At 40.7% G+C, this 25,442-nt stretch overlaps 1 protein-coding gene across 5 annotated transcripts in view; it reads right to left on the bottom strand.

Moving 5' to 3' along the window:
* Window positions 1–315: 315 nt before the first annotated feature.
* The window catches only part of UIMC1 (ubiquitin interaction motif containing 1), a 191,757-nt gene continuing 166,630 nt past the window's right edge, over window positions 316–25,442 (bottom strand). For all 5 annotated transcript variants that reach the window (XM_082622707.1, XM_082622706.1, XM_082622705.1 and 2 more), the window contains 5 exons: window positions 7,891–7,975; window positions 5,612–5,783; window positions 3,928–3,991; window positions 2,618–2,660; window positions 316–2,099 (listed from right to left, as the gene is read on the bottom strand). In XM_082622707.1, coding sequence (XP_082478833.1) covers window positions 1,889–2,099; window positions 2,618–2,660; window positions 3,928–3,991; window positions 5,612–5,783; window positions 7,891–7,975 — 575 coding nt within the window. In that variant the 3' untranslated portion in view covers window positions 316–1,888. The remainder of the gene's footprint in view (window positions 2,100–2,617; window positions 2,661–3,927; window positions 3,992–5,611; window positions 5,784–7,890; window positions 7,976–25,442) is intronic.

The following is a 25,442-nucleotide window of genomic DNA, read 5'->3' as shown; positions in this document are numbered from 1 at the left end:
GCAGCTTTTACCAAAGATAGACGTGGGAGGGCCTGGGGAGATGGCTGTTTCCCCCTGACTCCACACTAGTTAATAAATAAGCTGACCAGTACTAGTCCTGCTGATCCACACCCTCCTCCAACAATTTGCCACTGATCCATCTTCTAGGGAGACTGCTCAATTTTAAGTTAAATAATTCACTTTCTAGAATCAGCCCTTTATCTTTTCTTATTTTCAGGCAGAGAGATAAACATACTATTCCCTGTTTATGGAACTTTACCTCCAATAAATTGTCATTTACTGAGAGAAAACTAGTGAGAGTTAAGCTGATGGGACAATTTATTTCTCAGAAGGAAAACAGGAAAATAATCAATACTAGAGTCAAAATACAGCATTTTCATTAGGACTGATGAGGCAGGGCACTGTGGTCTCACTTCCATGGACAAAAAGTGGTTTTATTTGTTACTCTGAACCTTTCTTTCCTCATCTGAAAATTGGGGAGGATAATACCTACCTCATAAGGTTGCTGTGAGGATTAAATGAAGCTACACACATTGCCTGAACCATAGCAATTGCTCAAAAAATAACAGCAATATTAATGTGATGCTGGCCACAATGTCAGTGCCATCCAACACCAAGACGTGGAAAGAATAGAGAGTGAGCCTGCCATCCTGCCTTTTTCTAACTCAAAGAGCTTGTGTGCAAAGGCAACTAGGCAGGAAACAATGCATTAAAGGCCTGTGCTGTGCCTTACATCTAGCTATCTCTGAACTCCTCAGTCTAACACACACTTCATGTTTGTTTTAAAATAAAGGAAAAGAAAATTTTGGACTTGGTAAGTCAGAAGTTAGGAGAGTGTGAGTGGTGCCCTGTTTATCTTGTCCCAGGATCCTTTCCTGGTCAGCAGCCACCTCATACCATCTCCTACTACACCTTCAAATCAACTTGGGCCAAAGCTAGCTTTCTCAACATCCTTGTTTGGTCATCTCCCTCAGGCAGTTGCTTCTGCCATTCAACATCCTCTCATCTTTGGAGTCTGCCTGTGCACTGAGGATAGACCACATCTCTGCTCTTCACTGGAAGCTCCTGGGTAATGTGGTCGAGAATGTGCACTCCTCTACTAATGAACTGAAATAGAAGTTATTTCCTGTTGCTGCTATGACCTCTGATGGCAAGAGAACCAATCTCAGTTTTAGCAGATGAATATGCAAGGCATCCCCACTGGTTAATCTAGGAAGAAAAAGTAATTCTATAGGAACTAATAACTGAGAGTTCACTTACAAACTCCTGGCAAGAGTTGTCAGACATATCCCTCAAAGGTCCTATGCTCTGGCTGAGAATTCTTAACTGGGTGAGGCAGCAAGATGAAATGACAAGTCACTGAATGTCAAGCACAGCAGAATAGAAGTAGAATTCAATGTCCTGGCATCTTCCAGAACGATGTCAGAGAAATTGTCAAAAGAGTAACCACACAGTGTTCAGAATTGTGCACTACACATTCTGTGAATATAGGCAATACGTCCTAGAGACCAGTAATGGAATTCATTCCAAAACATGTAATTTATGAGGCTGAGAACTAGCTCCATAATTAAAATATCCCTCCCCTAAGCTCAGAGAAAAAAAGGAAAATCTCCACCTTATTGAAATAAGATTTCATACAAACATAAATATATTTAAATTTTCTTTTTAACCGTAAGTGAATTCATACAGACTGTTATAAAACAGAATACTACACACAACTGTCTGTATAGCACATAGAAAGCACAAAAACCAGAACACTGAATGGGTGCTGGTGGTAGAAACTGCAGGGCCAAAACTTGCATAACAATGAACTGGAGACCACTAAGGCTTAATGAACATGGCCCACCCCTATTGCTAATGGTTTTGTCAACCTTTGGACCCTAGAAATTCAGGATTTCCTCCTTCTTCCTCTGCCTGCTTTGGTCCGTGTCCGGCTACTAGACCGGAGAGTAAGCTGCTTTTTAAAGTCCACTAAGCAATCTGTGGCTTCTGAAATAGAAACAAAAGACTTGATGGGAGACTCATTTAAGTCAAGACGTGCAGGGGAACTCTGCATCTCTCTGCTGCAACCTGCCTCTTCTACCCCTGGTGAAGGCACCCTAGAGAGAAGGAGAAAAAAATCAGAATTCAATATACACCTACTAATAAGCACTAAGTATGTGTACCAGGGGTATTTATATATACTATCAGTTCATGTAATCTTTGGAATAATCCAATCAGATAAGTACTATCATTTCCCTTTCACAGATGAGGACACTGGGTAAATCATATACCCAAAGCCACACAGTTGGGCAGTAAGGAAATGAGGATTCAGACCCAAATTCCCAAGCTGCTTGAATTTTAAGTCAGAAGACGAGGGTTGGGTGGGGATAGAGAGGCAAAGAGGAGTAAGACAGCTTTTCCTCTGCTTGTTTTGACACCATGAATGAACTGAGGTAGTTATCTAATTCTCAGCCCAGATATATGGCAGGCACAGAGTTATAGAGAGAGCAGTCACACAGTTCCACAGTTTTCTACTTCAACAGTTTGAATATCACACTATGCACAGAACATAGGACCAGGGCTGTACTTTCCTAGAACTGCTGACAGCCACACTTCAATGCACACCCCAATTCACCTGAAGGCTCCTGTTGCTGAAAACTTGGTCTTTATCTCTGCATCTGTGACAGGACAGAAAAAGTAATCATGTTGGTGGTGGTGTTGTAACCGTAACACTTTTCACTGATCGTGTGCTTCCTATGTCCTGGGCACTGCTCTTCATCAGGCTTATCCAGGTAGCTCAGATCCCCAATCCCCAGACCAATGGAATATGAGCATTAGCATCCAACCGGCTTACCTGCAAAAGTACAGAGGTGAACACTTTTGAATGAATAGCCACTGAATAAATCTACTTCAAATCTGGACTTGAGGAACAAGGAGTTGCCAAGGGAAATCTGCTACCTGAAGAGATTCACAACCTGCTGACCTAAAGGCAGCAGGCTATGGGGCTCAGAGAGGCTGCCTTTTTTTTTTTTTTTTTTCTGCAGTACGCGGGCCTCTCACTGTTGTGGCCTCTCCCGCTGCGGAGCACAGGCTCCAGACGCAGAGACTCAGCGGCCATGGCTCACGGGCCCAGCCGCTTCGCGGCACGTGGGATCTTCCCGGACTGGGGCACGAACCCGTGTCCCCTGCATCGGCAGGCAGACTCTCAACCACTGCGCCACCAGGGAAGCCTGAGGCTGCCTTTTTATAGTCATCAGAAGGCACAACAGATTTGCTTGTTGGGAATGAACTATTAGACCTAGATGGGAAGCAAATCTCACCAGACCTAAGCAAAAGTTCCTCTTCCACCTACACTTAGTATATTGTAACAATAGCAACTACTAACGACAACAGGAATAACAGCAGCTAACAGTTATCAACCGCCTACTTACGTCAGGGAATATGTGTGGAGCTTTACTAGATATAATCCTTGCAATCTGTGAAGCTGGTATTACTAACTCTGTGCAATGCTCTTAAACAATCCACTCTACTCCTCCTTAAATATTAGGCACAAAGACAGGCTGAGACACTATGCTAAAGGTAACGTGAATGATGCACAAAACATTAGGAGAGGACAGTAATGACTAGTTTTCAATGCCTATTCCTTTAGGAGGTACTTAGGGCTTGTACCACATTCCCCTCTGATTTGGAAATGTTTTTTCCCCAGTTCAAAAGGCAAGTAGAAAGTTCAAGCTTTTTAGAGGCTGAAACAAAACACATGATAAATAAGACAGAGTATTTCATCTTCCTTAGGGAGAGATGACCTAGACCAAGTCTCAAAGGCTGGCTGACTGGGTCAAATGTGCACCCACAGAACTCTAGCAAAAAGTCAGGGGAGTTGATAGTGGCTATTTTTACTAGAAGGCCTCAGACAGAAGCTCAGAAAACTGGTCCTGGTATCCTCACCTGTGGTCTTGTACTCAGACTGTTCCAAGAGACTGAGGAGTCGGCCTTCATTGAAGCCTTTTTCCTGTGACAGAGAAAAATAGATGAAAGGGTTACACAGAGAGTCTAAAATACAACTTCCTTAGCCCAGATCACACCTATCTCCAGGAGAGAAGAGGTGTAGGGGCACAGCTGTAGGAAAATCTTTTGCTTTCTAATAAACGAGGGTACACAGTAAAAAAAGCAAATATGATTAAAAGAATACGTCTTTATGCCAAGAATATATCTAAGAATGGATAACAGAGTCAAGGCAAATTATTCCACCAAGATAATATTAGAGAACAGTAACCTTTGACCTATGATAGATTTGGAGAGATTTAAAATAGAAAATAACAGTTTCAAGTTAGCTTCTAGAGGCAGCGATGACAGAGAAAAAACTAGCTCTATGGTATAAGCACATACCCGTAAGCCCTAACTCCAAATTACCACCGCAACATCACCCCATTCATATAAGGAAAAGATAATTTCCCCTGATCCTTCATACTTTTCTTCATTTTTTTTTCATCATGACGGATAATGGCTTCTCCATCTTAGTGTTCAGTGACTGCTATGTCAGTAAGCCTAGGATATGGAGCTGCTGCTTTATCTTTGATCTCTAAGCCAAGACTTGCTCTTCCTGATCTCTAATCACAAAGCCCAGAAAGCACATCTTCCCAGTGACCAGGACCAGATCCTACAGTTTCCTAATAAGGCTAGGCACATGAGGTGTTCAACAGAGTTGACTGCATGTTCCTGGCAATGGGTATACAACTGGATATACTTTCTGGAAAGTAATCTGGCAGTATGTTTCAAGAGATTTTAAAATGTTTATACCCATTGCCCTAAAAGCTCCACTTCAGAAAATCTATTCTAAGGAAATAATCAGCGGTACAAAGACTGATTAATGTTTTAAACACAGCGTTATAATACAGAAGAACTGGAAAACAATCTGAATGTCCAATAATATGAGAATGGTTAATTGACTGTGTGATACAAACATTAAGAGTAATTTAAAAAACAGTTTAAAAATAAACCCAGGGGGGCTTCCCTGGTGGCGCAGTGGTTGGGAGTCCACCTGCCGATGCAGGGGACGCGGGTTCGTGCCCTGGTCCGGGAAGATCCCGCATGCCGCGGAGCGGCTGGACCCGTGAGCCATGGCCGCTGGGCCTGCGTGTCCGGAACCTGTGCTCTGTGACGGGGGAGGCCACGACAGTGGGAGGCCCGTGTACCGCAAAAATAAATAAATAAATAAATAAAATAAACCCAGGAAGGTGTTTATGTTACAATTGTAAGTGTATATATACATATGCACATACAAGTATACGTATGTACACATATGTGTATATGTAACATATATAATATGGTGTCAATTATGTTAAAATGCATTAAAAAAAGACTAGAAAAAAATAGGCCAAAATACTAGAAGATGTCATCTTTGAGTAACTAACTTATGGATGATAATTTCCCTATTCTTCATACTTTTTTTTGAACTGCCCATATTTTCTACAATGAGTATGTATTACTTTTTAATTAAAAGAAAAAATAATTTAAAAAAGCACAAATCCTGTTTCAAGATAAACAGAAGAAGAAGGAAGGAGGGAGGAAAAAAGCCCAGAACAAAACTGTGGAGGGTTAGGTAACCTTTCCTAAAACACTCCACACGTACCTTTGGGTTCCTCAGCCGTTGTGGACGCTTCCCCTCCACAGCTGAGCATACTCTATCACTCTCTTCAGGCCCATCTCCTTGGTCACCTCTTGCAAGCTGGAGACAGGACTCTACATGACACTGATACTCTCTGAATGGGACCAGGGATTTACAGAGATAACACTTCTCATTCCTAGCCAATCAGAAGAAAGAGAGAAAAGGCAGTTTTAAGATTTGCTTTTGCCTCTGTGCTCCTAGATACGTCTCAAATTGTGTTTTTATGTCAAAGTTATTCCGTGAAGAAGACATGTCAACCAAAGCATATTCACTCAGCAGGATCGCCAATAAAACGAACCCAATGCCAATCAAAAGAACTGAGTGATTAGTGGTTTTCCCTGGCTGTTTCTCTTATCCTGCTGTTGTGGCAGTGGGATGATAATGAAATCAGCTCTTCTAACTATCTCAAACAATGCTAATTGCTCTCCAGACTTCAGTCAAACTCTTCTCAAATTAAGTGTAATCGTTTTCTTCAAAGCGAAGTTAAAATTTAGACAGAAAAGGGAACACCAAGAGCATTAAGTCAAAATGACATTTTTACCACGGTAGATGAACTTGTCTGATTAGTATATCAAGTCTGTCTAATATGCTGACTTCCTTAATTCTACAACCTGCAACATCCACTAGGAAGTTACTAAAACCATGTGGTTCTGCCAGAGGCTTTTGCATAACTTCATATATACAGTTATTTTTATCTTTTTATAATCGTAAAGTTTGTGGAAAGAGGAAATTGTGTCCCTGAGGTAAGGTTTATTAGGCATCAGTAAAAATGGAATCACTGGAGACAAAGGAAAAAAATGAACATTTATAAAGTATTTTCTCTGTGGTGAGAACTGGTACAAGGCCCTTTAAACACAATTTCTCAATTAATTGGTGGGCCCTATTAGGAAGGTACTATTCTCCTCAAAGTCCTATAGCTAATAACTGTCAGAAGCCAGGTCTGCCTGACTCATAAAATCATCTTAGTTTTAAGAAGCTAAAGAAAACTTTCCAAAGCTCCTCCTTCTGGCCATTGCTATTCGGTTACTACAGAAAGATTTAGATTGCCTTTAAGGAAAAATTTCTCTGGGGGGGGTCTTTAAAATAGGAGAAATAAGTCCCTCAAGTAATTAATCATTAGAGAGAATACAAGTAAAACTCTGACTTATGAGAAAAGCTAGACTAGTGTACCTTTCAAGGTTTATTAATTAATGTAAAAAGCATTTATTAACCCCCTACTACATGAGGGACAGCAGCACTGTAAAAGCAGCAGAAGTTTTTGAGTCAGGTAGACTTTGCCAGTTCTGGCCACATGATCTTAACCAGTTACGTATAATTTCTCTTCAGTTTCTATATCTGTTTCTAAAAAAGAAAGAATACTACCGTATCAGCTATTGTGATAGTTACAAAGTAAATAAACCACCCAGCACAGTGGCTGGCACACAATATTAAGAGCTCAACAAACAGGTAGTATCGTTATTGCTGTCTCACACACATTTTATTAGATGCCGGGGATATAAACATGAATGAAGGCAAGTATCTGCCTTCAAGTAACTCACAGACTAGCCACGGAGACAGAAATGTCAAAAACGAAAGGAAAAAAATTACTGCAATAGTGTGATGAATACAGTCCTAGAAAAATGACTGCATGACAGCAGGATTCGAAAAGGAGCAAGTGGAGCTCTGCTCACTGGATTAGGGAAGGCAGCCATGAAATTTAGGGTCTAAGATAAGATCTGTGTTTCAAAGATAAATGTTTCTAATGACTAACTGCTCTAATGTATTGTTGGTGATGTCTTTACTTTCAGCAGGCAGCACTTATACCTGACCCACCCCTTGCCCCTGCCTCCCTTTGCAATGAATGTGCTTCCTTAGTCAAGCTGCAACCCACAACCCAAGGAAGTCTCCAATATTGCCCAACTTCTTGCAACTCAACTTCTGTACCATTACATTGCAAAATAGCTCACTGTTTCCCCAAAGCACCAAACACCAATATGCAAATTCAAAGAAAACAGAAAGCTAAGAGCAATGTGGAAGTGGACTGGGTGGCAGGGTCTTTTCAGAGTAACCAAAAGGGATACAGAGGCCACCCACCTATGCTGACATAAACTGGGAATACGAAAAAGAAATACAGGCATTAAAGCAACAAAGTGATTGCCAGGCCAAAGAAACCCAGGGTAAGAAAGAAATTGGTCTCTTATTCGGTCTAAGTGATGGTATGTGTTAATAAGCAAGAGCTCTGTAAACACAGTATACCTACTTACTTGTCAATGTCTAGGGAAATCTGAACAGCTGTTCCACTGTCACTCTTGCTCTTTCTCTTAGCCTCTTTTTGTCTCCGAGTCAACACTTTCAATAAAAAAAAGAAGAAACAAAACAAAAAAAGAAAAACTGTTAGTTGGCAGTAGACTCTAAATATAAAAGATAAAATGTACTTGAAGAAGAAAAGTTTAAAATCTTATTCCACTGGGAGAGGTGACTGTCTGGGAAACCTCTGCGTTTCTAGTACAGAGAATATTACTTGCATAACATGGACTGAAACTGCCAGCAGCAAGATATTCCCATATTTGCTAATGAGATCTATTTTTCCTCTACTTGCCATTAGATCTAAAGATCTAGTCCACACCAAGAAAGGTTTTTGTGTACTATCCTAACTTGCAGCACTAGGGGGAAGGATTTATACTTTCCCATTGAAAACTCTGTCTTTGTGACACATATACTCCAATAAGATGCTTTATGATATATAGCAATGACAGCTACATCTGAGTGCCCACATTAGCTCCAATCTTTACAAAACTCTGAAAAGTGTTCCATTTACAAGTGAGAAAATGAGAGCTCAGAACAGTTAACACAACCACTCTTTTCCACTACACTAGGACCACCTCCTAATTCTAGTGGGTATATACAACTTTAGTCCAAGTGGCATACAAATACTTTTCTCGTAGCAAAAGGTGTCTGTTTATAAAATCATACTCTATTAAAGGGTCTTGGAAGTTAATTAACCAACTGTTTTCCAGTCTTCATTCCTTGGAGTTAACAAGAAGAACTGTGACCATCTCACTTCAAATATTGCCTTTTTCCCTCCTGACACTTGACATCCCCATGACAGATAATTTAGAAAGCTTATCAGTTCACAAAATAATTTAGGTTGTGAAGCATTTACCTAGACCAGGGGTTAGCAAAATTTTTCTGTACAGGACCAGGCAGTAAATATTTTAGGCTTGGAAGGCGATATGTCATATCACCTTAACTGTCATAACTACTCAACTCTGCATTATAGCAGGAAGGCAGCCATAGACAAAATTATAAATAACCGGGTGTGGTATGTTCCAATAAAACTTTATAAAATCAGATGTCTGACTACATTTGACTCCTGGCTGGCCATAGTTTACCTATCCTTCTAGTCCAACCTCCCACTCATATAAATGCCTCTATAAGCATCCCCGACAAGTGATTATACAGTCTCAACTATATCCATTCACTGAGGAGAATTCACTTCCTCCTAGGGAAACCCATTCTACTGCTACACAACAATTCTGGCTTAATCTGCATTTACTGGGGGCTGTATGAATAAGTTTACCCCCTTTTCCACAAGTCAGCTCTTTGAACACTTAACAAGCTGCATTACAGTCTTGGTTTTGCTCAGTTGTCTGACCCACTAAAATGTAACCACCTTCAAAACACGTACTATATCTAGTCATTAAGCCAATCACTAATAAGACTTGGACTGCAGAATCTTTGAGGGCCTAAGGTAGCTCTAATCCTTTCAATGATCCTCTGGAGACTGGTATTATTATTCTGCCCTATTTTAAACGTATGAAAACAAACTCAAAGGAATTGACTTTGCCAAGCTATCACAACTAGTAAGAAGAACCCAGGACAGAGTCTAGATCTGTCTGATTCCTATATCCATGTTTTACCTTCCTAGTTAACCTCCTCTACATACACCCTAATTTGCCAGTCTTTTATATAAGTGTGGCACCCCAAAATGGACCCAATATTCCAACAAGCCGTCTGACCAGTAAAGAGAACACAAGAACCACAAGCTGCTTTGCTGGACTCATATTCTACTAATTCAGCCAAGGCTGTGTTTACTTTATTGACAACCCTGGTATTCTACAGGCTTAAATTGAGCGTAAAGGCAATTAAGATCTATCCCCTATCCTCCCAAACCATCTTCAAAAATGTCATCAAGACAGGTCTCCTAATTCTTTACTTGGGTAACTAAGTTGTTGGGTATGTTTCCCTTTTAACAGGACTTTATATTTATCCCTATTCTTTTCAGTTGAACATTCCAGTCAGTTGAGATCATCTGAAGTCTTGATTCTGTCATCTGATGTTATTAGCTCTCTCTTCCAGCTTTGTGTCATCTGCATATATGACAAGCATGCTTTCTACATGTTCATCCAAGTCACTGGGGAAAAATGACTGTTAATGGTACGGCCAAGGACACAGAAAACTGTGGCATGTTACCAGAGAAGCCTGTCTTCCCCTAGTCCAAACTTCCTTTAAATACTTAATCAAGCAAATATTTATTGATAATCTTCAATGTGTGAGTTTGGGGAGATATAGGAAATTATGAGGCATGGTTCTTGCTCTTAAGGAGCTTACAATTTACTAAGGGAGACAGCACATACATTCAAATAACTATAATACAAGGTGTAAAGAGATACATATAATAAAACATGATCATACACAGAAGCAACTATTAATAATGTCTTATCTCTAGGGAGGATGACAGGGACACCTGGGGACTGGAAGAGGAGGCAGGCATATTTTTCACTATATAGTTTTCTGTACTATTGAATTAAAAATTAAAAGGGCGGGCTTCCCTGGTGGCGCAGTGGTTGAGAGTCCGCCTGCCGATGCAGGGGACACGGGTTCGTGCCCCGGTCCAGGAAGATCTCACATGCCGTGGAGCGGCTGGGACCATGAGCCATGGCTGCTGAGCCTGCGCGGCTGCAGCCTGTGCTCCGCAATGGGAGAGGCCACAACAGTGAGAGGCCCGCGTATCACAAAAAAAAAAAGGAAAAAAAAAATTAAAAGGGCTAGTATTTACCTGAAGAAAATAAAAATGCTAATTCAAAAAGATATATGCACCACAAGTTCATTGCAGCATTATTTACAACAGCCAAGACATGGAAGCAACCTAAGTATCCATCAACAGATGAATGGATAAAGAAGAGGTGATACACACACACACACACACACACACACACACACACACACACACACAATGGAATATTACTCAGGCATGAAAAAAAGAAATCTTGCCATTTGCAACAACACAGATGGACCTAGAGGGTATTATACAAAGTGAAATAAGTCAGACAAAGACAAATACTATATGGTTTCACTTATATGTGGAATATAAAAAGCGAAACAAATGAACAAACATAACAAAACAGAAACAGAGTTGTAAATACGGAGAACAAACAGGTAGTTGCCAGGGAGGTGGGGGGTGGCAGCTGTGGGGGGAGGAGAGAGATAGGTGAGGGAGATTAAGAAGCACAAACTTCCAGTTAAAAAATAAATGAATCACGGGTATGAAAAAAAATAATTCAAAGGGAGAAAAAGAGATCAGGATACAGCAAGGTCTTAGGCACAAGTTAGAGTAGATGATCTATTTCTAAGGTTCCCTCCAACCCAGAGATTTTATAAATAAAAATAAAGTACTGCAGGAGAAAAACATCCTGGACACAGTTGTATAACCACCTTCAAAATCCACCTCCTATTCTATCAGCCAGCCCACATTTCTCCATCTTATGTACAAGGACTTTATGAGAGATTTTATCAAGTGCCTTGCTGAAATCAATTCTTAAAATGTTTGCATCTCTGATTACAGAAACCTCCAGGAGTTGTTTTTTTTTTCCCTCTCTCTCTCTTTCTATTTATTACCCATCTTGACTATCAAGTATTTTTCCCAAAAGAAATACTTGGAAACCACTCCACAGACAGGGCTGGAAAAGGAATTAATTGCTTATAGCACTTTATATATACCTCTGCACCTAGCACATTTCTGTTATTTGTTTATATCTCAGTCTCCTTTCTACATCACACAACCTTTTGAATTCAGAGATTCTGGGTTTTGTCTTGATCTCTTCACCATCCCCAGCAGAGTCTAGCATAGATTAGATGCTAATAAATACTTGTCAATTTAAATCATAGCAATGGATTCACAGGAAAAAGGGGCTCTTGTTTTATGAGAACCTTCTCCGTGCCAGGGACTTAAAAAACATAATCTCTAATCCTTACAACGGTCCTGCAAGGCATATATCGCTAACTCTATTTTATAGATGATGAAATAAACTGACCAAGATCACAAAGCTAAAATAACAAAGAAACATGGCACCAGAAGTGCAATATGAGCTTTACTTTAAAGTAATATATGTTCTTCTATAAGAGCAGGCTGCTATCCTGGGAAATAAGAGGGTAAAGGGAAAGAGAAAAAGAGGGTAAGAGGGAAGAGAGAAAGTGGTAAGTGGTAAGTAGGCAGGTGGAAAAGAGACTTGGCAGATGGCTGAGACATATGCTAATTCTATTATTAAATGTTATGATCAGAGCAGACTGGACTGGCCCCTGAAGCTACATTTTTCCTTTAAAAACTACTGCCCCTACAAAGAAGAATGGTGTAAGTTGCTCTAAAGGAGTCTGCTACTCTGGTTTATGTGTTGAGTGTTGAGAGAGCCATTTTAACTAAGCTGCAGGCAGAGAATTTAGTATGAAACTTAAATCCAAAAACTTAGTTGCTGGTGACAACAGCCAAAGATTTAAAAAGGGAACAATGGAGTCTGAAGACAACTAACAGGAAAGCAACTACCTGGGCAAGGTATGCAAAACAGAAAGGAGGAACATCACTGAGAGCTGAGAGAGCCACCTATAAACCTACGACCATTAACTCAGGCCTTTATATACCACTGGATGGAAAACGCCCTAAGGAACTGCGCTTGGGACTGTTAAGATACAAAGCAGCAGTGGCACACAGTGGAATAATGTGCGCCAACTTTAGAGTTGGACAAAATGGTCTCCAAGCTAGGACTCGACTAGCTGTGTTCCCTTAGGCAAGCTAATTAAGCTGAGTATCAGGGGACTTACCACAAAATGACATGATAACAGCATCTATCTTCATGGGTTTTGGTAAGGATCACATCAAACAATCCAAATAAGTTGTAAGAGTGTTCAGCCCACAGAAAGCACTCAGATTATCATTAGTTGTTTATTATTATATAATTCTCATTATTAGTCTTCCAAATTTATTTCTTAGTCTTAGCCAAAGATTTAAGCCCATCTTTAGAACACACCTACCAGCCTGTCTATAATTTGCGTTAGGTCTTAGTCTTAAGTGGTTCCCATACTAATTTGTACAAACAAAACGAAGTAAATAACCAAAGCATTACAGAACAATTACCAATACTATGTAAACATCAGCACACTTATTTCCAAAACCCTAAGTAGACAAGCAATCAAAAATAAAAACATATGGCCTTGAACTGTAAACAGTGAAGACAATGGCTCCCTGAGTTAAGTGAAAATTATATATACAAAGAAGAGAGATTTGGCAGCATGACAGTGGTTACTCTCACTTTGTCTCCCTCAACCTCAAAACCACATCAGCAGAAAATAATGGGAGGCCACAGAGTTGTTTACGTTCCTGCTAAGACCGCCAATCCTCCAGCTTAGCACTTTCTCAGTGGGATGTTAGAGGAAAAAGGGAAGGCCTGCTCCACCTGCATGTTGCCTGCCTCAATGCTGCCAGCCTTCCCTACGAGAGTAGTCCCAACAAAAAGGCTATCAATAGAACTAACCATTATCTACCATTCTGAGACATGTGGCTATTTAAATTTAAAACTTAGTAGAAACAAAAAAAAACACAATTAGAATTAAATGTAATTTATTTATTTTTCATTTTTTAAATAAATTTATTTTATTTATTTTATTCTTGGCTGCACTGGGTTTTCATTGCTGCACGCGGGCTTTTTCTACTTGTGGTGAGAGGGGGCTACTCTTCATTGCGGTGCACAGGCTTCTCACTGCGGTGGTTTCTCTTGTTGTGGAGCACGGGCTCTAGGTGCACAGGCTTCAGTAGTTGTGGCTCACGGGTTCTATAGTGCAGGCTCAGTAGTTGTGGCGCACAGGCTTAGGTGCTCCGTGGCATGTGGGATCTTCCCGGACCAGGGCTCGAACCTGTGTCCCCTGCACTGGCAGGTGGATTCTTAACCACTGCACCACCAGGGAAGCCCCCTAAATGTAATTTAAAATCCAGCTCTTCATCACATGAATCATACATTTCAAGCGTTCAATAGCCACATGTGACTACTGGCTACCATGTTTGAGTCTACTAATAAAGAACATTTCTGTCACTGCAGACAGTTCCACTGACTAGCACTGCGGAGATAAACAGGACTAATTCTATCTTGCCTTAAATCTGTTTACCTTGGACACCTCCAAGAAATTCAAGCTTCCCATAGCTTCTCTTATCACCTAGATTCTCATCCCACGACTCTAATCTGTCATCTGGGGGCACTTTTCTAATATGACTCAGTCTACCACTCCTGCTCTCAAAATGGCTCTGCCCTCTGGAATTAGGGTCAGTGATCAAAAAAGTCCTCGACATTCTTAACCCTCTCTGTGGAAGTTCTCTTCATCTTGCTCGAACTGAAAGATGGCTGTCCTCTGAGCGTACTGCTTCTCCTTGTACCTTCTCAGGTACTGGCTGTTTCTTCTTCCTTACAACACAATACCATTGACCTGGAGGTGGGGTAAATATCCTCTTACTCCTCGTTGTTGCTTCCAGACTACTGGAAAACCTGGTTTGAAGCACAAACCATTCTGCTACGCCTGCTACTCACCTTGAAGAAGTCATCTACTATCCTCCTGGTCACCCACCCCACCCCCCTTTCCTGGCCATTCGTTGAAAATTTTAACACATCACTTGCTGTCTTTCTTTTTGCCAGTCTTGCCATCATTCTTGGTGATTTCAATATGTACATATTAGACTGAAGAACATGAAAGTTGCCGTTTCTGTAGTTCAACCTAAGCTGTGATTCATTCAGTATCTGTCCTCTCACTTCCTTTACCTTTTTGCTATCAGCTCCCATGGATCATACCATCTCAGCCTTTCTCAAGTGGGATTTCTGAGAGAGAAGTAAGCCTAATGTCCTCAGGCATCCATTGTATGTAATACATTAACCTCTGTCCTCCGTATCTAGAATAGTACCAACCAGTTATGTACCATCCTTGGGACAAGTAAGGAAAACATTCGGTTCATTTTCTGTGTTCTGTGGTTCCAGTGAGGAACCCTGACTGAGCCTGTCAGTAATAATCATGCCACTTCCAAGATCACCACCACCTATCTTTTCCACCTCACTCCTTCTAATACCCTAACTCCAAGAATCCTTCAGTCCCACTAGGACGTCTAATTCCAGGCTATCACCTTTTCACTGTCCATCATCCTGTCATGTCCTCACTTTCCTCCTTACCTTAGATCTCATGGTTATTCTACCAACCATTACCCTGAATATTTTCTCAACTTATTTCTAATTTCTACTGTACTCCCTAGCAAAACCCAATTTTGGTTAAATCCAATTCTGCACCTATTATGTGTCCCTACCTAAGCAGCCAATAGTGCTGACAGTGCTCACAGTATATTTAAGATCAAAAACCTCAAGCGGCCCCTCAATACAGCCTAGCAATCCTAGTATGTCTCCACAGTCAGTTTATTGTTCTACTCTCCCAGAGATTGGTGCACATCTTCTCTGCTATCTTCAAACTTTCAATATCCATCCTGACTCTGCTGTCACTATTCTTTTTTGTTTCAATATAATACCTTTATTGAGACAAAGTTACATATTATATAATTCACTGAATTACAGTTCATGGCTCTTAGTTTATTCTTAGTATATTCACAGAGTTGTGCAACTATCACCACTACCAATTTTATAACATTTTCATTAACTAAAAAAGAAACAGGTTCCCATTAGCAGTCATCCTCCTTTCCCCCCCCAGGATCCCAGCCCTAGGTAACCACTAATCTGCTTTCTGTCTCTATGTATTTGCCTATTCTGGGCGTGTCTTATAAATGGAATCATGCAATATGTGGGCTTCTGTGACTGACTTCTTTCACTTAACATATGTTTTCATCTATATCGTAGCATGTAACAGTACTTCATTCCTTTTTTTCTCATAGCAGCTGCACCATTTTACATTCCCACCAACAGTGTACCCGGGTTCCAATTTCTCCACGTTTTTACCAACATTATTTTCATTTTTTTAATAGCCATTCTAGTGGGGATGAAGTAGTATCTCATAGTTTTGACTCACATTTCCTTAATGATTAACTGTGTTGATCATCTTTTCATGTGCTTGCTGGCAATTTGTATATATTCTTAGAGAAAATGTCTATGCAAGTGTTTTGTTTTAACTGAGTCCTTTTTGTTGTTGAGTGGTAAGAATTTTGTATATGTTCTGAAATCTAGACTTTTATCAGATATATGATTTATAAATATTTTCTCCCATTCTGTAGGTTTTCTTTTCACTTTCTTTTTTTTTTTTTTTTTTTTTTTTGCGGTACGCGGGCCTCTCACTGTTGTGGCCTCTCCCGTTGCGGAGCACAGGCTCCGGATGTGCAGGCTCAGCGGCCATGGCTCACGGGCCCAGCCGCTCCGCGGCATATGGGATCCTCCCGGACCGGGGCACGAACCCGTGTCCCCTGCACCGGCAGGCGGACTCTCAACCACTGCGCCACCAGGCGGGCCCTTCACTTTCTTGATAAGTGTTCTTTGATGCACAACAGTTTGAATTTTGATGGAGTCCAATTTATCTATTTTTTTCTTTTGTTGCTTGTGCTTTTGGTGTCATATCTAAGAATCCACTGCCAAATCTAAGGTCATGAAAATTTACCCCTAGGGACTTCCCTGGCGGTCCAGCAGTTAATACTCTCTGCTCCCAATGCAGGGGATGCAGGTTCGATCCCGGGTCAGAAAACTAAGATCCCACATGCCGCACGGTGTGGCCAAATAAATAAATAAAATTCACAAAGGAATTGTTAAAAAAAAAAATTACCCCTAAGAGAGTTTTATAAGTTTTAGTACTTACATTTAGGTCTTCAATACATTTTTTGTATATGGTGTGAGGCAGGTGTTCAATTTCTTCTTTTGCATGTGGATATTAAGTGGTCCCAGCACCATTTCTTGAAAAGACATATTTTCCCCCACTGAACTGTAAGTGCTAAGTGGGCTTAGGCAGAAACCTAAGTCAAAGTTGCCTTTATTCATCCTGACCCTCAGTCACAAAGTTTGAGTGATTCTTTCACCAGAAGATTCTCAAATCTGTCCACTCCCATGACACTGCTTCATTACTTGTCTCCTTATTTCTAATCTCAATCCCTCTAGTTTGTCTACCATACTGATCCAAAAATAACTTAGGCCCACCATTACCAGCTGGCAGTAGCCAGGAAGCCTTCCCTGATCCAAGAAGGCCCCAATCTCTACATCTGAACAGGACCCTACATGCATACATCACAGTATTTCTCACACAACATTTTAATTATTGCTTTACCTATTTATTTCCCCCAGCATACAGTTTCTTAATCACTTCAGTATTCCACATTCCTGGCATAAAACTGACACTTGATATAAATGTATATTTTAAAAATAATTTTTATTATTTTTAGTTTATTTATTTTTGGCTGCGTTGGTCCTTCGTTGCTGCGTGTGGGCTTTCTCTAGTTGTGGCAAGTGGGGGCTTCCTTGCGGTGCATGGGTTTCTCATTGTGGTGGCTTCTTCTGTTGCGGAGCATGGGCTCTAGGGCGCGTGGGCTTCAGTAGTTGTGGCGCACAGGCTCCACTTGTGTGTGGCTCATGGGCTCCAGAGCTCAGGCGCAGTAGTTATGGCACACAGGCTTAGTTGCTCCACAGCATGTGGGATCTTCCCGGACCAGGGCTCAAACCCGTGTCCCCTGCACTGGCAGGCGGATTCCCAACCACTGAGCAACTAGGGTAGCCCTTAAATGTATATTTAATGAATCAATTTGTAGTTTCTTATTCACAAGTTGGGTGGAATCTTTTCTTGGCTTTAAGAACAATAGAATATTTTTGTAACAGATGAAAATGTCTCTTCAGCTTGATTTGAAATACTCTTGAAATAAAAAGACCCTATATGCCTCATTCAATAAACAAATTCTTATTCTCTCAGGTACTAGACTTAACAACCTTACTCTACTAGTGATAGCTTCTAACTAAAAAATCCTAATGACTATGTCGATACTTCCTAAGTATAAGCAACCCTAAAAAAGGCACGCATCACTAGGTCCAATAAACAGATGAACAATAAACAGATGAAGCTCAGAGGCTTCAATCCTGTAAATACCTGGGCTAAGATATGACTCCAAGTCTGAGAATCCAAAGCCAGTACCACAACACCAAACTGCCCTCTTTGTTGCAGAGAAGCCACACAAGCGCCCTGTCCCTACTCAAGTTGTAGCAATTTCCTTTCAAGTTTAGAGATAACCTTGCTTTCTCAAGAAGGTACACTTGAATGTTGAGCTCCTGACCTTAGTCTTTACTGCTGCTGTAGCTGACCCCTGCATTTGAAGTGTTAGCTTGGTTTCCTCAACACTTTTCCATAGAAGACAAAAGTACTCATATAAAAATATGCTTGGGGCTTCCCTGGTGGCACAGTGGTTAAGAATCTGCCTGCCAATGAAGGGGAAACAGGTTCGAGCCCTGGTCTGGGAAGATCCCACATGCCATGTAGCAACTAAGCCCGTGCACCACAACTACTGAGCCCGCCTGCTGCAACTACTGAAGCCCACACGCCTAGAGCCCATGCTCCACAATAAGAGAAGCCACAGCAATAAGAAGCCCACGCACGGCAATGAAGAGCAGCTCCTGCTCGCCGCAACTAGAGAAAGCCCGTGCGCGGCAACGAAGACCCAACACAACGATAAATAAATAAATAAAATTTAAAAGAACAAACAGTGATGTATAACACAACAACTGAAATGGAAAATACACTAGAAGGAATCAATAGCAGAATAACTGAAACAGAAGAACAAATAAGTGAGCTGAAGATAGAATGGTAGAAATAACTGCTGAGGAGCAGAATAAAGAAAAAACAATGAAAAGGAATGAGGACAGTCTCAGAGACCTCTGGGACAACATTAAACACACCAACATTCAAACTATAGGGTCCCAGAAGCTGAAGAGAAAGAGAAAGGGTCTGAGAAAATATTTGAAGAGATTATAGTTGAAAACTTCCCTATCATGGGAAAAGAAATAGTCTCAGTGCAGAAAGCCCCAAACAGGATAAACCCAAGGAGAAAACCCAAGGAGAAAAACACCAAGACACATATTAATCAAACAAAAATTAAGTTCAAAGAAAAAATATTAAAAGCAGCAAGGAAAAAGCTACAAAAAACATACAAGGAAATCACCATAAGGTTATCAGCTGATTTTCAGCAGAAACTCTGAGGGCCACAAGGGAGTGGCAGGATATATTTAAAGTGATGAAAGGAAAAAACCTACAACCAAATACCAACATTACTCTACCCAGCAAGGATCTCATTCAGATTTGATGGAGAAATAAAAAGCTTTACAGACAAGCAAAACCTAAGAGAATTCAGCAACACCAAATCAGCTTTACAACAAATGCTAAAGGAACTTCTCTAGGTGGGAAACACAAGAGAAGAAAAAGACCCACAAAAACAAACCCCAAACAATTAAGAAAATGGTAACAGAAACATACATCTAGATAATTATCTTGACTGTAAATGGATTAAATGCTCCAACCAAGACACAGGCTCGCTGAATGGACACAAAAATAAGACCCATATGTATGCTGTCTACAAGAGACCCACTTCAGACATAGGGACACATACAGACTGCAAGTGAAGGGATGGAAAAAGATATTCCATGCAAGTGGACATCAAAAGAAAGCTGGAATAGCAATACTCATACCAGATAAAATAGACTTTAAAATAAAGACTGTTACAAGAAATAAGGAAGGACACTACATAATGATCAAGGGATCAATCAGAAGAAGATGTAACAATTATAAAGATTTATGCACCCAACATAGGAGCACCTCAATACATAAGGCAGAAACTAACATCCATAAAAGGAGAAATCAATAGTAACACAATAATAGTGGGGGACTTTAACACCCCACTTACACCAATGGATAGATCACCCAGACAGAAAATAAATAAGGAAACACAAGCTTTAAATGACACAAGAGTCCAGATAGATTTAATTGATATTTATAGGACATTCTACCCGTAAACGGAAGAATGCACTTTTGTCTCAAGTGCACATGGAACATTCTCCAGGACAGATCACATCTTAAGTCACAAATGCAGCCTTGGAAAATTTAAGAAAACTGAAATTGTATCAAGCATCTTTTCCAACCACAAGGCTATGAGATTAGAAATCAATTATAGGAGGGCTTCCCTGGTGGCACAGTGGATGGGAATCCACCTGCCAAAGGAGGGGACACGGGTTCAAGCCCTGGTCCGGGAAGGTCCCACATGCTGCGGAGCAACTAAGCCTGTGTGCCACAACTACTAAGCCTGCACTCTAGGGCCTGCATGCCACAACTACTGAAGCCTGTGTGCCTAGAGCCCATGCTCCGCAACAAGAGAAGCCACCACAGTGAGAAGCCTGCGCACCACAAACAAGGGTAGGCCCCTACTCACGGCAACTAAAGAAAGCCCGCACACAGCAACAAAGACTCAATACAGCCAAATATAAGTAAATTAAAATAAATAAGTTTAAAAGAAGGGCTTCCCTGGTGGCGCAGTGGTTGGGAGTCCACCTGCCGATGCAGGGGATGCGGGTTCGTGCCCCAGTCCTGGAGGATCCCACGTGCCGCGGAGTGGCTGGGCCTGTGAGCCATGGCCGCTGAGCCTGCGCGTCTGGAGCCTGTGCTCCGCAGCGGGAGAGGTCACAACGGTGAGAGGTCTGCGTACCGCAAAAAAAAAAAAATCACAATACCAAGGGCATTTAAAAGAAAAATCAATTACAGGAAAAACACTATAAAAAACACAAACACATGGAGGCTAAACAATACACTAACAAACAACCAAGGTATCACTGAAGAAATCAAAGAGGAAATAAAAAAACACAAAGAAACAAATGACAACAAAAACACGACAACCCTAAACCTATGGGACACAGCAAAAGCAGTTCTAAGAGGAAAGTTTATAGCAATTCAATCTCACCTCAAGAAACAAGAAAAATCTCAAATAAACAATCTAACCATATACCTAAAGCAACTAGAGAAAGAAGAGCAAAAAACCCCAAAGTTAGTAGAAGAAAAGAAATCATAAAGGTCAGAGCAGAAATAAATAAAATAGAAATGAAGAAAACAATAGCAAAGATCAATAAAATTGGTTCTTTGAGAAGATAAAATTGATAAACCTTTAGCCAGACTCATCAAGAAAAAAGGGAGAGGACTCAAATCAATAAAATTAGAAATGAAAAAGGAGACGTTACAACTGATACCGCAGAAGTACAAAGGATCATAAGAGACTACTACAAGCAACTATATGCCAATAAAAATGGACAACCTGGAAGAAACAGACACATTCTTGGAAAGGTACAACTTTCCAAGACTGAACCAGGAAGAATTAGAAAATATAAACAGACCAATCACAAGTAATGAAATTGAAACTGTAATTAAAAATTTTCCAGCAAACAAAAGTCCAGGAGCAGATGGCTTCACAGGCAAATTCTATCAAACATTTAGAGAAGAGCTAACACCTATCCTTCTCAAACTCTTCCAAAAAAACTGCAGAGGGAGGAACACTCCCAAACACATTCTACGAGGCCACCAAAACCAGACAAAGATATCACAAGAAAATTACAGACCAGTATCACTGATAAACACAGATGCAAAAATCCTAAACAAAATATTAGCAAACAGAATCCAACAGCACATTAAAAGGATCATACACCATGATCAAGTGGGGTTCACCCCAGGAATAAAAGGATTCTTCAATATACACAAATCAATCAGTGTGATAAACCATATTAACGAACTGAAGGAGAAAGCCCATATGATCACCCCAACAGATGCAGAAAAAGCTTTTGACAAAATTCAATACCCATTTATGATAAAAACTCTCCAGAAAGTGGGCACAGAGAGAAGCTACCTCAACATAATAAAAGCCATATACGACGAACACATAGCAAACATCATTCTCAATGGTGAAAAACTGAAAGCATTTCCTCTAAGATGAGGAACAAGACAAGGATGTCCACTCTCACCACATTATTCAACATAGTATTGGGAGTCCTAGCCAAGGCAATCAGAGAAGAAAAAGAAATAAAAAGAATCCAAATTGGAAAAGAAGTAAAACTGTCGATGTCTGCAGGTGACATGATACTATACATAGAAAATCCTAAAGATGCCACCAGAAAACTACCAAATCACTGAATTTGGTAAAGTTGTAGGATACAAAATTAATGCACTGAAATCTCTTGCATTCCTATACACTAACAATGAAGGAATCAGAAGGAGAAATTAAGGAAACAATCCCATTTACCAATGCAATAAAAAGAATAAAACACCTAGGAATAAACCCACCTAAGGAGGCAAAAGACCTATACTCAGAAAACTATGAAACACTGATAAAAGAAATCAAAGATGACACAAACAGATGGAGAGATATACCATGTTCTTGGATTGGAAGAATCAATATTGTGAAAATGACTATACTACCCAAAGCAATCTACAGATTCAATGCAATCCCCATCAAATTACCAATGGCATTTTTCACAGAATTAGAACAAAAAATTTTACAATTTGTACAGAAACACAGAAGGCCCTGAATAGCCAAAGCAATCTTGAGAAAGAAAAACAGAGCTGGGGGAATCAGGCTCCCCGACTTCAGACTATACTACAAAGCTACAGTAATCAAGACAGTATGGTACTAGCACAAAAACAGAAATATAGATCAATGGTACAGGATAGAAAGCCCAGAGATAAACCTACAGACCTATGGTCACTAAATCTATGAGAAAGGAGGAAAGAATATACAGTGGAGGGACTTCCCTAGTGGGGCAGTGGTTAAGAATCCACCTGTGAATGCAGGGGACATGGGTGTGATCCCTGGTCTAGGAAGATCCCACATGCCGTGGAGCAACTAAGCCTGTGAGCCACAACTACTGAGCCTGTGCTCTAGAGCCTGTGAACCACAACTAATTAGCCCGTGAGCCACAACTACCAAAGCCCACACGCCTAGAGCCTGTGCTCCACAACAAGAGATGACACCGCGATAAGAAGCCCGCGCACAGCAATGAAGGGTAGAGAAAGCCCACGCGCAGCAACAAAGACCCAACGCACCAAAAATAAATAAATAAATGAATTAATTTTTTAAAAATATTTTTTAAAAAAAGAATATACAGTGGAGAAAAGACAGTCTCTTCAATAAGTGGTGTTGGGAAAACTGGACAGCTACATGCAAAAGAATGAAATTAGAACACACCCTAACACCATACAGAAAAGTAAACTCAAAATGGACAGAAGACCTAAATGCAAGCCCAGACACTATAAAACTCTTAGAGGAAAACATATAAGAAACACTCTTTGACATAAATCAAAAGATCTTTTTTGACCCACCTCCTAGAGTAATGAAAATAAAAACAAAAATAAACAAATGGGACCTAATTAAACTTAAAAGCTTTTGCACAGCAAAGGAAACCATGAACAAGACAAAAAAGACAACCCTCAGAATGGGAGAAAATATTTGCAAACGAAGCAATGGACAAAGGATTAATCTCCAAGCTATACACACAGCTCATGCAGCTCAATATCAAAAAAAAGCAAAGAACCCAGTCAAAAAATAGGCAGAAGACCTAAATAGACATTTCTCCAAAGAAGACATACAGGTGGCCAACAAATACATGAAAAGATGTTCAACATCCTTAATTATTAGAGAAATGCAAATCAAAACCTCAATGAGGTATCACTTCACACCGGTCAGAATGGCCATCAACAGAAAATCTACAAACAATAAATACTGGAGAGGGTGTGGAGAAAAGGCAACCCTCTTACGCTGTTGGTGGGAATGTAAACTGATACAGCCACTATGAAGAGCAGTACAGAAGTTCCTTAAAAAACTAAAAACAGAACTACCATATAACCCAGCAATCCCACTCCTGGGCATATACCCTCAGAAAACCGTAATTCAAAGAGACACCTGTAGGGGCTTCCCTGGTGGTGCAGTGGTTAAGAATCTGCCTGCTAATTGGGCTTCCCTGGTGGCACAGTGGTTGAGAGGCCTCCTGCCGATGCAGGGGACATGGGTTCGTGCCCCGGTCCGGGAGGATCCCACATGCTGCGGAGCGGCTGGGCCCGTGGGCCATGGCCGCTGAGCCTGCGCATCTGGAGCCTGTGCTCCGCAACGGGAGAGGCCACAACAGTGAGAGGCCCACGTACCGCAAAAAAAAAAAAAAAAAAAAAAGAATCTGCCTGCCAATGCAGGGGACACGGGTTTGAGTCCTGGTCTGGGAAGATCCCACATGCCACAGAGCAACTAAGTCTGTGTGCCACAACTACTGAGCCTGTGCTCTAGAGCCCGTGCTCTAGAGCCCGTGAGCCACAACTACTGAGCCCGTGTGCCTAGAGCCTGTGCTCCACAACAAGAGAAGCCACCACAATGAGAAGCCCACGCACTGCAATGAAGAGTAGCCCCCACTCGCTGCAACTAGAGAAAACCCGCATGCAGCAACGAAGACCCAAACACAGCCAAATATAAAAAAAAAAAAAGACACATGTACCCCAATGTTCACTGCAGCACTATTTACAACAGCCAGGATATGGAACAAACCTAAATGTCCATCAACAGATGAATAGATAAAGAAGATGTGGTACATATATACAATGGAATGTTACTCAGCCATAAAAAGGAATGAAATTGGGTCATTTGTAGAGATATGGATGGACCTAGAGTCTGTCATACAGAGTGAAGTTAAGTCAGAAAGAGAAAAACAAATATCATATATTAATGCATATATGTGGAATCTAGAAAAATAGTGCAGATGAACCTATTTTCAGGGCAGGAATAGAGACGCAGACGTAGAGAACGGATGTGTGGACACAGGGTTGGAGGGAAGGGGAGGGTGGGATGAATTGGGAGATTAGGTTTGACATAAATACACTACCACGTGTAAAATAGATAGCTAGTGGGAACCTGTGTTATAGCGCAGGGAGCTCAGCTCAGTGCTGTATGATGACCTAGATGGGTGGGATTGAGGCGGGGTGGGTGGGAGAGAGGTTCAAAAGGGAGGGGATATATGTATACATATAGCTGATTCACTTCATTGTACAGCAGAAACGAAGACAACACTGTAAAGCAATTATACACCAAAAAAAAAAAAAAAGAACAGAAGACCGTGCTAAAGACAGAACAGGGATATAATCAGCAAAATTCAGGAGGGAAATTCTGAAAGACAAAAAGCCAATCTTTTAACAAATAAACTATAAAGAAAACAAAGAGAGGAGGATAACAGATTAAAAGAAACTTTAAAGACTTCAACCAGATGTAACACATGAACCTTGTTTGGACCCTGATTTGAACAAACCATTAAAAAAGAAATTATGATATGACTGGGGAAAGAGAAATGCTGACTAGTGTGACAATGGTACTGTGGCTGTATTTTTTTAAAAATAGTCCTTATCTTTTAATATTCCAATATTTAATAATATGCCTGAAAATTGCTTCAAAAAATCTAGTGGGAGGTGGATGTGAGGAATGTTATACATAAAAAAAGATTGGTCATATGTTGGTAACTGCTGAAGCTGGAAAACAGGTTCA

The sequence above is a fragment of the Mesoplodon mirus genome (assembly GCF_964341445.2).
Source record: "Mesoplodon mirus genome assembly, chromosome: 5".
NCBI classification, from domain to species: domain Eukaryota; kingdom Metazoa; phylum Chordata; class Mammalia; order Artiodactyla; family Ziphiidae; genus Mesoplodon; species Mesoplodon mirus.
Note: the sequence above shows the minus strand (reverse complement) of the source record. Positions and strands in the feature narration are given on the sequence as shown.